The following is a 12652-nucleotide window of genomic DNA, read 5'->3' on the forward strand; positions in this document are numbered from 1 at the left end:
GTTCTGTACACCTTAAATTTCTCCCCAAAGAATCGTAGTTCGCTAATATACACTATACTGACAAAGTTATTCGTTCATCTATCCAAATAATGAAATTCAAGTCGTCCAATCACTTCCATGACCACAGGCGTAATCAATCACCTATAGGCATGCAGACTGTTTCAAACATTTGTGAAGGAATTGTTCCCTCTCAGGAGCTCAGTGAATTCCTACGTGGTACAGTGATGGGATGCCATCTGTGAAACAGACATAGACAGACTTTATTGTCATTCAACTGCACATTCACAATGTACATTTAAGCTAACTTTCATTCACTGCAAAAACCCTCAGCCCCCTTAAGTTCAAAGCACTTAATTTGTCCTATAAACTCAATTTATCACAATAAGTTTTTAACTGAGAACATAAGTATGTGTGTTTTCCAACGTTCACCTTATGTTTGTCCTTGGTTTTCTGAAGTTGGGAATATGCAAATTTGATAGTTGACTATACTTGCAGTTTTAAGGCAGCTTTTGAACTTTCATTTCTATGTTGAAGAGACTTAACATTTATTACAGTGTTGCAAGGCTCCAAACAAAAAAACAAAAAAACAACAGTATGCAAGTCGAGTCATGACATTTCTCACTCCTAAATATTCTACAGTCAACTGGTATAACAAAGTGGAAGCGATTGGGCATGACAGCAACTCAGCCACAAAGTGGTACGCCACATAATTATTATTTTTTTATTATCAATGGACAGCACTTTGTTCAACAGGGTTGTTTTAATGTGATTTATAAGTAAAGTTGTATTGTATTGTATTTTAAACTGTCAAAGCAGGGGCAGCGGGTGCTGCGGCGCAAACGTGGAGGTCGTCATGTTTCTACACAGTCAATCTGCCAAACTTCACATGGCCTTCAGATTCGTTCAAGAAGAATTTGTGGAGAGCTTCACGGAATGGGTTTCCATTGCCGAGCAGGTGCATGTAAAACATACATCACCAAGCACACCACTGGAGTCTATAGCAGTGGAGGTGTGTTCTCTGGAGTGACAAATCTTGCTTCTCCATCTGAGTCTGGGTTTGACGGTTGCCCGGAGAATGGTACTTGTCTGAGTTTATTGTGCCAGGTGTAAAGTTTGGTGTAGGGGCTTTCTGGTGTTAGGATTATTTGTCCTAACAAGCTTGGCTTGGCAGTTCTAGAAAAACGAGCTTTGAATTCTTCAGCATAAGAGATTTTGGACAATTTCCTGCTCCCACGTTCGTAGGAACAGTCTGGAGACGGCCCCTTCCTTCTCCAGCATGTACCAGCTCAAAAGGCAGAACATGGAGGAACTTGACTGGCCTGCACAGAGTCCTAGCCTCAACCCGAGAGAACAGCTTTGGGATGAATTAGAGTGGAGACTAAGAACCAGGACTTCTCGTCCAACATCAGTGCGTGACCTTACAAATGTGCTTCTGGAAGAATGGTCAAATATTCCCATGAACACACTCCAGAACCTCATAGGCAGTTTTTACAATAGATGAAGCTGTTATATTGAACCACACAGATTAAGAACAAGATATCACTCGAGTTCCTCTGCAAGAAGGTGAGTGAATACTTTTGAGAATACAATGTAGGATGTTAGACTGAAAGAGATGTTGACACGTTCTAACAGCTGTCTTTCAAAAATGTGAAAATATGTAACTTAACCAACTTTCAATTCAATTCAATTCAATTTTATTTATATAGCGCCAAATCATGAAACATGTCATCTCAAGGCACTTTACAAAGTCAAGTTCAATCATATTATACAGATTGGGTCAGATTATACAGATTGGTCAAAAATTTCCTATATAAGGAAACCAGTTGATTGCATCAAAGTCCCGACAAGCAGCATTCACTCCTGGGGAACCGTAGAGCCACAGGAAGAGTCATCTGCATTGTACAGAACTTAACTTAATGGAGAGCACTGGTAAAACAATTTCAGCTCATCCCACCATATCAATGGTGAAAATTGTTTTACATACACTAGAGAGATGTAAAAGTCACTCATAACAGTAGTTTGGTAGGAGGTTTTCTTGCCTGTCACTGTATAATTACATTTTCTTAGAATGCATTAGTGTTTGCATTTTAGTTCCAAGTACACAAATATAAAACATTTACGTTGAAGTCATAGTTCAGTCTAATTTTCTAATATTTGCTGATTCCCTAGCCGTATGCTTGGGACTGTTGTCCTGCTCAAAAGTAAACCTCTGCCCCTGTCTTTTAGCTCCACCCACCTTCCCATCAGCAATTTCCATGTTTTATTTCTTCCACATCACAGTTATGTTCTGCTTTGTGTTGATCAAACACATAAACTCCAGATAGGTTTGTTGTTGTAATGTAAAAAAAAAAAAAAGTGAGAAAGTTCAACAAGGATGAAAACGCAAGGGAACGTACACCGCAAATACCATCCAATAAAATAGAAATACAACATAAGTGTGTTTTATTAAATGTCGAGGAAATTTTCTCTTTTTGCATTCTCAGTAAGATGATAACTGAATCTGGAAACACTGGGTTTCATGCCTAAAAAGAGGTCCCATGACTGTTCACCGCTGTAATTTACATACTGAATTCAATGAAATGTGCGATTGAAATAATATTTAAAAGAAAAGTCTGATCTGTGTTGAATATGGAATAAATGCAGTTTGTAGCTGGATTGACACAGTTTTACTTCCTTTTTTAAATAGCGCTTAAACACCTTTATAAGCATTTGGGGTATATATTATTTTATTTTATTTTTACATTCTAGTGTTTTCTCTGGTAAACTGTTTCCTGCTTGGTTCGCTTCTGCTTTGGTCCCTCCCGCTCACGCACTGGCGTGATGACGACATCGGTCCTAGCAACCAGCATGGCGACGGGAAAGCTTGGCTCTTTTTTTATGTCTATGGTCGAAGCTAGTTCGTAACTAGCTTGTTTCGCCGCGTTAACATGATAGGATTTGAACAACCAGAGGCTTCTGGATGTGCCCGACCTCTGCCTCCATTCTTCTCGAATATATCCGAAGAAAATGGGATACGCTGAATTTAACTCTTCAATGGAATCGAGAACAGGTGTGAAAGTATTAGCATCGGCTAGTTCTGTATAGCAGGGCGCAGTTTAGGCTCGTCAAGTGTTCCTGCTGAAGATTTCAGAAAAACAAACTGAAATTATTCCATCGGTTCTACTGTGGGAATGTTATTGACCAAAAAGAAGGACGAATACCGTTAATTTAATAATTCATGTGTTTAATTCCTTTGCTCTGCAATACAATATTTAGTAATGTATACACAGCACGAACTTCGTTTTATTTGCGTCCACTTCACTGATATATACATTATTTGCTCATTATTACATAGCAAAGTAATAATGATAAGAAAAAGTACACCTATAACCCTTTCTTTTCTGGCACATATAGAAATAACATTAATTTACTAATTTTTTCTCACCATTACGTTGAAAGCGTGAAGATATTTATGTATTTTTACAGAATTTTGTAAAAAAAAAAAAACATAAAAAAATACTGGGTGTCTACCATTTACAAACTGATATTTTTTACTTTATGACGCAAGCCAGGAAATTTAAACATCCTTGTGTGTTTTAGGGAGCGTTTCATCTGGACTAGAGTGCAGCTCTGGAGTGAGAAGGCAGACATTAAAAACTAGCCGTAAGTAAACTTGCTAAGGACTAGTCATTATTTTAGAGATGAATTTCAGAATCTCCAGAGTTCCCACCCTGTCAGGAATCTGTTGTATTTACCAGATCTGGAAAAGTATGGAAAAATATTCGTGTGTCCGGACGGTTTTCCTTGTCACAATATCTAAAACCCCCATCCAGCCAGGCACTTCCACCCAGTTGTTTTCTCCTTCGCTCCGCTGTGGTTTTTGTGGCCTAGAAATATGTGACATAAATTTGTTCTGAACGTTTGTACTTTAGAAGTTGGCTAAAGAAGAAATGGGAACCTTTTCAAATTGAATCCAAAGAAGTATAGATTGTTTACCTGAAAAAAAAAGTCTAGAAATCATTTATATTTATATTTTCTTCTGTTTTTCAGCTTTCTGTCCTCACCCCTCCAGCAAACTGACTCAGTCCATCGTTAAAGATCACATGGTGTCTCATTACAAAAAGATTTACTCAGCTAAAGGTGGGCTAAATTTCAGATGTAAAGTCAGTATATAAAATAAAGTACACAATCGTAGTTCTGGGATGAGTATCAGAGAACATAAAAAGAGGCTGACTTTTGCTTGCTTTTTGATACTTATTACATTTAAATTTGACCTCACTGTACAAAAACAAATCCCAACATACTGTCAAACAGAAAGGAAACCTTTGCTTGGTAAAAAAAAAATTCAAATAAGTAGCTCTTTACAACTTTCACATGGTTTAGAAGGGGAATGGACTGCTAATCCGCTTTATTATTTCATCATGAGTCATGATCAACTATGAAAACACAAGGTAAAGTATGCCGCTCTGGAGCGTACATTGTTTTAACACAATCCCAAAGAGTAAAGACATGATCATAGAGACCATGATCTTAGAGAAGCAAGTGTTGCTGCCTAAAACAGCTCAAACCAACTGTTGAGCACGGTGGTCGAGGTGTGATGGTTTGACCTTGGTTTACAGCATTCTAGCATTCACTTAGTGGACCATAAACTACACTGAATGCGAGGCCATTTGTCCGACAGCTGAAGCTTGGTCCAAACTGGGTCATGAAACCTGATACCGATTCCAGAAACAGCAGCAATACAGTGCTGAGAAAGTACTCTTAAAGAGCTGTGCAAGCCCATAGATTGATTAAGACATACAGGGAAAAAAATACTAAATTTCATGTTGATTAATAATAATAATAATAATAATAATAATAATAATAATACATTTTATTTAAAACACACTTTACATTCAGAAAAAAATCTTCTCAAAGTGCCACAACAAATAAAAGCAGGGACATGAAAATGCAGATAAAATAGCTATTTCTAGAGGCCACTGAATTGTGGGTGTGCTTAGCTTTTCACACAGTGCTTTTTCTTTTTGGTTTCCTTTCTGTTTAATAATCTATGTCATTTAGGGATCTGACTCCTCCCTTTTGTTCTCTTGAGATTATGCTTGATTATTGTAAAACATTTTAAAGATCAGATCATCTTTATGACCTGGTAGGTAAAGCCCTAGAGCATTTTTCTTAAACATTAGAGTGCATTATTATCCTTACACAAACAGATTCTAACACCTTTAAAAAGTCTATTTGATTTAAATGTAATAATTATGATTGTATCTTCCTTTTGCAGCTTCTATAGATACGTCAGTACCCAAAAGCTTGTTGCAAAGCGTGAAGTGTAAGTATTAAATCATGTTTAAATTAACAAACTGAATTGCTAAATATGACCGGTTTTCTCTATAGCTAAACCTCAAAAATACATTAGAAAGTCTGTCAAATAATGAAGTTTATTGCCAGCCCAGTCACACAACAGTATATTAAAAAAGTTTATTTTGATTTAATTATAGCACTTCTAAACATAGGCTTTTCATCTAAAATCGCCATAGATTTTGATGTTAAAGAGCCATGTCCCCAATCACATTACATAACTCCCAGCAAGAATAAATGGCTATCATTTTTCTCGCCCCCTTGATGGAGCTCATTGAAACAACACGCTACTCTGTGGAGGAAAACGGATCGACTCAGGAATAGGGATGAAAATATTTTTCAGTGAGCGAAAAGGACCCAGGAAAGAATAAATATCCATGTAATCCTGTAACAATCCTGGACCAAAGGAGTCTGGAAAACTGTCAATGTCTGTGATAAAGACATTTCTGTACACTATTTAGTTTTGAAGATGTTATTCTTGGAAAGCTAATTTCACATCTACAAACTGACTCAAAGCTAAGCCTTGACTTTTTCTGGTACAGTTTCATTCTTAATTGACTCATACCTCATAACTAAATGCAGGACGTTTGATTACAACTTCATCTAATGAAAGATTCCATGTATTAGTTTCATTTGTTTAGTTTTTTTTTTTTTTATGGCCATCACACATTTACAGACAATGACCAGATCAGAAAGGAACAGCAGAGGAAAGGTGTTCGTCCTCATTCAGCTTTCTCTTCTTCACGCCGGAATAACACAACTTCCTGCTTCTCAGCTCAGGTATGAGTTTAAATTATACTCTTCGTTTGGTCAAGCAAGTTTTGCCTACGATATTGTATGACTTTAAACATTTTTTTTCCCCTTTCTCAAAACTTTATGGATTGCTTGCTTTCGTTTATCTGAGCAGTATGACGAGAGCCCCTACGTCTCCTCGAGGAGCTCCATCGTCTCCACCCCCAGGTTAAACAGCTCCTTTAACGCCAAAGACGTTGTTTATCCGTCTTGTTCAGTCAATTCCCATTACACCCGGCCATCGTCAGAGAGGAGGTACCGAAGCCCTGATGCAGCTTTTAAAAGAAAGCGGTCCACGTGTTCGCTGGCAGCTTCAAGAGATCAGGGCTTCTACAAGACCTTCCAGGACCCTGTGAAGAAGACGTACAGCGGAGACTTGCTCGAAAAACATTCCCAGCATTTTACTCAAGAGAAACCGTTCACTCCCAAGACCCTGAAGTCAGATAAGAGTTCATACCTGTCAAAATATCGCTTCTACAGAGCACCACAGATTAAATCTTCCCAGGAAGACAGGAACTCAAGACTATTGGGAGGGGAGACGGTTTGTAAAAGGTACTTTACATGAAGAAAATCATCTTCAGTAGTGACTTTAATGCAGTGTTTTGCAAAAGTATTGAACCTTTTCACATTGTGTAACAGTACAGACAGAAACCTTAATGATTTTTTTAAGGATGTGTGTTCTGATGGACAAACACAATGAAGTGCCTAATTATGAAGTGGAAGAAAAGTTAGATATAGTGGTAAACCTAATAAAAAAATCAAAGAAGTGTGGCTTGCATACATATTCAGCCCTATGTACACCTAATTAGTTAATATTTTTTGTGTAATTTAGTAAATATAGCTGGTCTTAGAGGTTTATAAGAGAATGTTGGTGTGAAAAAAACTGCATCATAAGGACCAAAGAACATGGCAGACCTTAATCCAACTGAGAATGTGTGGCAAAATGTAAAAATGTTCAGAAGCACTCTCCAACCAATCAGACTGTTTGATTTTCCATGCAAATAAGAAGTGACTTACTCCAGATGGAATCTTCACTTTTATCCCCTTCATTGTGTTGGCACTAAAAAATACCACTAAAATACATCAAAGTTTGTTGTTTTAACTGGACAAAATGTTAAAACGTTCAAATGGTATTAATACTCTTTGTCTGACAAGCACATTTTTTTTCTTCATGCAGCACAAACCACAAGGAACACTCAGAAAAGCTAGATAATCAATCCCAGGTGAGTTTAAATATATCTATATATAGATATAGATTTTTCTTTTCAATTTTTGTAGCACTAGTGGCCTTTATTTGACAGTTGTCATTCAAGAAATGTGCGAAGACTTGGGTCCCGTTTTTCTGCCGCTGCGACACCGCCATGTCCCACGTTTAAATATTTGATCTTGAAGATAAATTTGTAACTCTTAAAAGAATTGTCATAAAGCAGGAGCCTCAACCTCTCAATCCTTAAGGGCCAGTGTCCTGCAAGTTTTAGATGCCTTTCTGGTCCTACACTCCTGCATTACATGGATGGATAACCCCTTAACACAGAGCCAGGGACACATGTTAAAGTTGCAGGACACCAGAGTCGGGTGATTTTGATCCCTTATAAGTAATAATGTCCTAAACTTTGTTTGAAAAGCCTTATAAAAAAAGTTTTCTTTTATATTAGGTTCTATATAAGTATATTTTATGATTCTTTCAGAACAAATTCATAAACTAATGATGTTGCTAAGGATTTCTGTTTGAATCTGCAGGATACTAACTGTGGCCTTTCTATAGAAGCATGTTCTGTTTAGCACATGGGAGGAATTAATCTCAAATCCTCATGCTGTCTGGCTGTAAAGTTGCAACCGATTAAGTGAGATGCTTGTTAAATAGAGAGAGCCTGCTAAAAGCCATGGGATGAACTACAAATGGGTTTTGCTTCTGTGAATATGGTAGATTAAGTTTCAGTAACAAAAAAATCACCTGATTTGTCAATAAACACTCCTTAAAATGAGTTTAGTGTTTTGGTTACTTTGAAAAGATGCTTTTCTTTCAGTTCCCTTGCTTATAAGTTGGCATGTTTTGTGAGTTTATATGTTATTGTGTTATTTATGTATTTTTTGTCTTTATCGCCCTCTTGTGAATGGGTCATGTAAAAGCTGTGCTGACCTCCACAGTTGCTTGGTTGTGTTTTGTGCCCGTGTCCACCCTCTCTATGGGGAAAACACACATCGATGGTCAACCCACATGCTTTTGAACAATGGCTTTTGGCAAAAAATATTAGAGAGACCTGAAGGAAACAGAAACCGTTTTGGCATAAACTTGGACATGTTCCACTTTCCACAGCAGAGACGAGTTGAAATTAAATGAAATGAGCATGAAATCCTGTTTAATGCCTGTTTTCCTTTCCCGGTCCATCTTGTTTTACAGGAATATTCTTCAGACCATGATTGGTCTGAAGATGAGGTTCCTGGTACATACTTATCACCATTACCACCACAGAAGCATAAAATGACAAGCCAAGATCATTATCTCTTTCGCTCCTCATCCAGGTGAGATAATGCAGTATGTTGGACATTTAGCCTTTTGTTTTAGATGTTGTAATCTAGTTCAGTAAAATTCTAAATATAGCTGTCTCCTACCTTTGTAGGGTCTCTCCAGAAGGTGGGAAATCCCCTATCAGGAGCCTTATTTTTGCAGAGTAAGTTCCCATTGGTATCCTGACAGTCTTGCGAGAGCTTTAAACATATAAAGTATTTACAAGTGTGTACAAGTAATACTTAAATAAACTAAGAGCTATTTAAAGAAGCAACATCTTTAATTGAAAGGTTTGCATTTGTTTCCTACAGAGAAGAGGAGTTACTGTACCTAGAATTCATTTCTGCTGTGACGGAGGATATCCTGTCCAGGGGCCACATCTCTGACAGGTTTCTTTTTAATTTTCTTTAAAGAAACTGAAATGTTGCCACATACATACATTCCCTTGAGACGGTATCCAATCCCCTCAACTGTTTTTAGATTTTGACTTTTTTTAGACTTTAGGATTTATGGTTTTCAACATTTATTTAAATAAAGATCAGAAAAGCGTGCCATACATTTATATTCAGCCCCTCTAAGTTAATTGTTTGTTAAACCGCGTTTCACTGCAGTTAGGGCTGCAAGGATTTTGAGATACATTATGTCTCTACCAGCTTAATCAGGTTGGATAGAGAATATGTATCAACAACATTTTCCAGTCTTTCCACAGATTGTAGTTTGGATTTAGGTCTAACCTTTGATTGGACTGTACCAATAAATGAATATGATTTGATTTAAACCACTCCATTTTAGCTCTGTACGTATGTTTCGGTTCGTAGCCCTGTTGAACATCCGCTACAGTCTCAAATCTTTTGCAGCCCCTAACAGTTTATTTTTTACTGAGATTGCCCCGTGTTTACTTACATTCATCATCTGTGACGAGGTTCTCCGTCAACATCCCCACAGCATCATGCAGCCATCACCACGTTTCATTGTGGGGATGCTGCTTTTTAAGGCGATGGGCGGTGTTAGCGTTCCTTAACAGTGTTTTTACATGCAGGCCAAAAAGTTACATTTTGGTTTATTCTGACTGGAAACCATTTGCTCTTTCCCTTACATGGCTTGTGCTGAACTGCATACTGTAATTAAAGCTTTCTTACAATAATGACTTGTTGACTCAAACATAAAGGGCAGCTTTGGGGAGTGCATAAGTAATAGTTGTCATGTCAAGGTATTCCTTTACCCAAGCTGTAAATCTCTCATGCTCCTCCCAAGTTTCCATGGGCCTTTTAGCTGCTTGTCTGTTTAATGCTCGCCAGGCCCAGGCCTGTCATTTGAGGTGGATGGTAATGTCTTGGTAGTTTGCAGTTGTGCCATATTCTTTCCATATTTCAGTTGATGGACGATCCTTTGTAAGATGTCCAAAGTTTGGATATCCTGTTAAAACCCGACCCTGCTTTAAACCTTTTCACAGCTTTACTCCTGAGCTGTCTGTTGTTTCCCTCGGTTGTCATGATGCTATTTGTTCACAAATGTTCTCTAGCAAAACTCAGAGGACTTAACAGAAGGGCTGGATATGTGCTGAGATTAAATTATGCTGCATTCTCTTTGTACTGGAGGTTCAGGTTTTCCGAATTCCCAGTCGGAAAAAGAACAAGAAAGCTTCCTAAAGTTGTAGATCTGACTGGAGAAGTCAGAATGCTAAGCAACCATGACTTCAGTATTCAGGATGGCCGTGTGTACTTAGAATGTATGAAATATACATCTTCTGACCATTGTCTATTAAATCAGTGGAACACATAGTGCTGTAAAATTTCTATTTGTGAAGGTGTTTGAAAGCTATCAACTTGGGAGTTGCGTCATTCTTGAGCCCTGACTTTCAAGACAGCCTGAACACAGCTTTGCAAACACATGAACATCTTTGATAATTGGATTCTGAAAGCAACTGGTTGGACTGACTACCATTGCACATTATTTTATTTGACAAAAAAAAGTTTTGAAAATCATGGATGCATCATCTTGGATGATGTATGAATGTATGTACGCATGCACAGATATGTACATGTATATTAATGTATTTTTTTTTGGTGGTTAATCACCAAAAATCATCATTTATATATTTATGTTGTTTGAAAGGATGCTGGAGCGGGTGATGAATCGACACATTGATATGAATCGTCATCACCTTGATGAGGTAACCGTATAACTTGAATCATACCAAATATGTTAAACAAGTCTAGTTTAGAGCTTATGAAGATCTTCTTGTGCTTGTTTTTTTTATTTTAGGGTAAAATGCGCCACCTTCTGGAAGTGTTGCGTAACGAATTTGAGGAACCGTCCAACATATTCACCTCAAGCAAAGACCCTCTGAAAAATGGAAAAGCTTTTCTTGATTCTATATTTTCCCATTTGGAATCTGAGTCTAAACCGGTAAAAACTAAAGAAGACAAAGACATCATAACCGATGCATCACTGATTCATCAGTGGGATTTGCCCGATTGTGGCGATCTGCCACGGGTTTCTACACCCTCATACTCTGCTGTAAGAACTGCTCCTTCAACCAATAAAAGCAAAGAAGACGAGAAGGGAGAAAATTACGAAGAAGCCGTTGGCTTAACGATGTGTGGCGATGATGTCACAGAGAGTACAATAGCCAGTCAAGAGGACTTCCACCGGACAGACATAACTGTGAATGTCCATGACAAAAACCATGAGCACACCTCTGTGATTAGTGATGTGAGCCGTGAGCCATCTAAGGAGGTAGAGGATCTGGGAAACATTTTGTCAGAGTTGTTACATGTGTCTAGCAACACAGACTCTGAAAACGTAGCACCTACTGAAGAGGGACACACGAACCAACACGATGATGTCAGTGATGATGATTTCTGAGCGTTGCTTTACTCGGGGATTGATTGTCCCTTTTTTAGATTTGGTTCCCAGATGACTATGCTTCAGACTGAACTGAAACATTGGAGATTTATTAAAGTTGGTAAAATCATTTAGCACTGGTTATGTTTCCCATGTTTTACAAGGCACATTAAATAGGTGTTTTATCTATCTTTTTCTTTTTAAATTCATAGTTTTTGGTTAAAATGTCCTCAATCTTTTCGGAAAGTTGTGATCTGGGTTTACTCTTGACCATACATGGCTGAGTTGCCAGCCAACTCAGGTTCTCTAAGCTATCATTAAGATATTGACACATTTTTTTTTATTATGATGTGCAGATTCATAAAGCTAGATGTGTGAAATAAATAGTCTGAATTAGAGCTGCACCAGTTTTACAGGATAGAAATAGCATTGGCCAAATTCATGTCGATTTGGTATGATCCATAATTGGCAGGTCAAATTGAAAATAAATTTTTTTTGCCCCCTGTTCATTAAATGCACCAAAATTAAAGCCTTCCACCCATTTTGGAAAGAAAATGCCTCAGCCTACCGTGTTTTGTTGATGCACGTTTTGCGTGTAATAAAATCAGATTCCTTCTCTTTTTTTCTTTTTTGTTGTTGTTGGGAGTTAAAACTAACTTTGAACACTCTTTTTATGTGAAAATGAAATTGAAACAGGTCAATTAGGCCTCAAAGAAAAAAGGTATCTGCCAGAAAAGGCCTGATTTGTGCATTTCTAGTTCCAATGCATTGCCTGCTCATTTGAAGTATTAGGCAGCTGTAGCATTGTGTTTGAGAACAATGTACTCTTAAGTTTGTTTGCCTTTTTATGCTTTTGATATGTAGTTTTTTTTCACCAGAAAGTGTCTTCTGTAATGCAATAAATGGTTTCTCTTCTTGAGTTTTGAACGTTCTTATTTTTTTTTTTTTTATCTGAGTCTTAAAACGCTCACGTAACCAGTAGATTTAATGATCGCGTCTTGGGAAATTTAGCAGACAAATAAAACTTTGGACAGGATCATGCGTGTGTGATTAAAGTTATTGGGTGAGCAGCGAGTCGATGCAAAAGGTAAACAAACATGTCCGCGGCCAGCAGTTCGTGACAGCTGTCCCACTTCTGGCATTTTCAGCGCTCAGCATTCCAGCGGTCTG

At 37.7% G+C, this 12652-nt stretch overlaps 1 protein-coding gene across 3 annotated transcripts; it reads left to right on the plus strand.

Moving 5' to 3' along the window:
- The first annotated feature begins 2805 nt into the window (after positions 1-2805).
- spata7 (spermatogenesis associated 7) lies at positions 2806-12401 on the plus strand. 3 transcript variants are annotated; one of them, XM_036150852.1, is made up of 12 exons: positions 2806-3049; positions 3580-3642; positions 4030-4119; positions 5258-5305; positions 6011-6114; positions 6239-6678; positions 7304-7349; positions 8528-8649; positions 8748-8798; positions 8947-9024; positions 10751-10808; positions 10901-12401. In XM_036150852.1, the coding sequence occupies exons 1-12, from the start codon at positions 3007-3009 to the stop codon at positions 11501-11503; spliced, it is 1746 nt and encodes a 581-aa protein (XP_036006745.1). In that variant the 5' UTR covers positions 2806-3006; the 3' UTR covers positions 11504-12401. The 3 variants fall into 3 exon arrangements, with proteins under 3 accessions (XP_036006745.1, XP_036006747.1, XP_036006746.1); XM_036150853.1 differs by having other exon boundaries at positions 2807-3049; positions 6242-6678; XM_036150854.1 differs by lacking the exon at positions 3580-3642.
- The last annotated feature ends 251 nt before the right edge of the window (positions 12402-12652 follow it).

This window comes from Fundulus heteroclitus, chromosome 19 (assembly GCF_011125445.2).
Source record: "Fundulus heteroclitus isolate FHET01 chromosome 19, MU-UCD_Fhet_4.1, whole genome shotgun sequence".
Lineage (NCBI taxonomy): Eukaryota > Metazoa > Chordata > Actinopteri > Cyprinodontiformes > Fundulidae > Fundulus > Fundulus heteroclitus.

Bases quoted from the DNA above. Each gene is read 5' to 3' on its own strand.
- spata7 (XM_036150852.1), top strand. From the start codon at position 3,007: ATGGGATACGCTGAATTTAACTCTTCAATGGAATCGAGAACAG. The intron at 3,643-4,029 runs GTAAGTAAACTT...TCTGTTTTTCAG, and splicing joins GCAGACATTAAAAACTAGCC to CTTTCTGTCCTCACCCCTCC. The intron at 9,025-10,750 runs GTTTCTTTTTAA...GTTGTTTGAAAG, and splicing joins AGGGGCCACATCTCTGACAG to GATGCTGGAGCGGGTGATGA.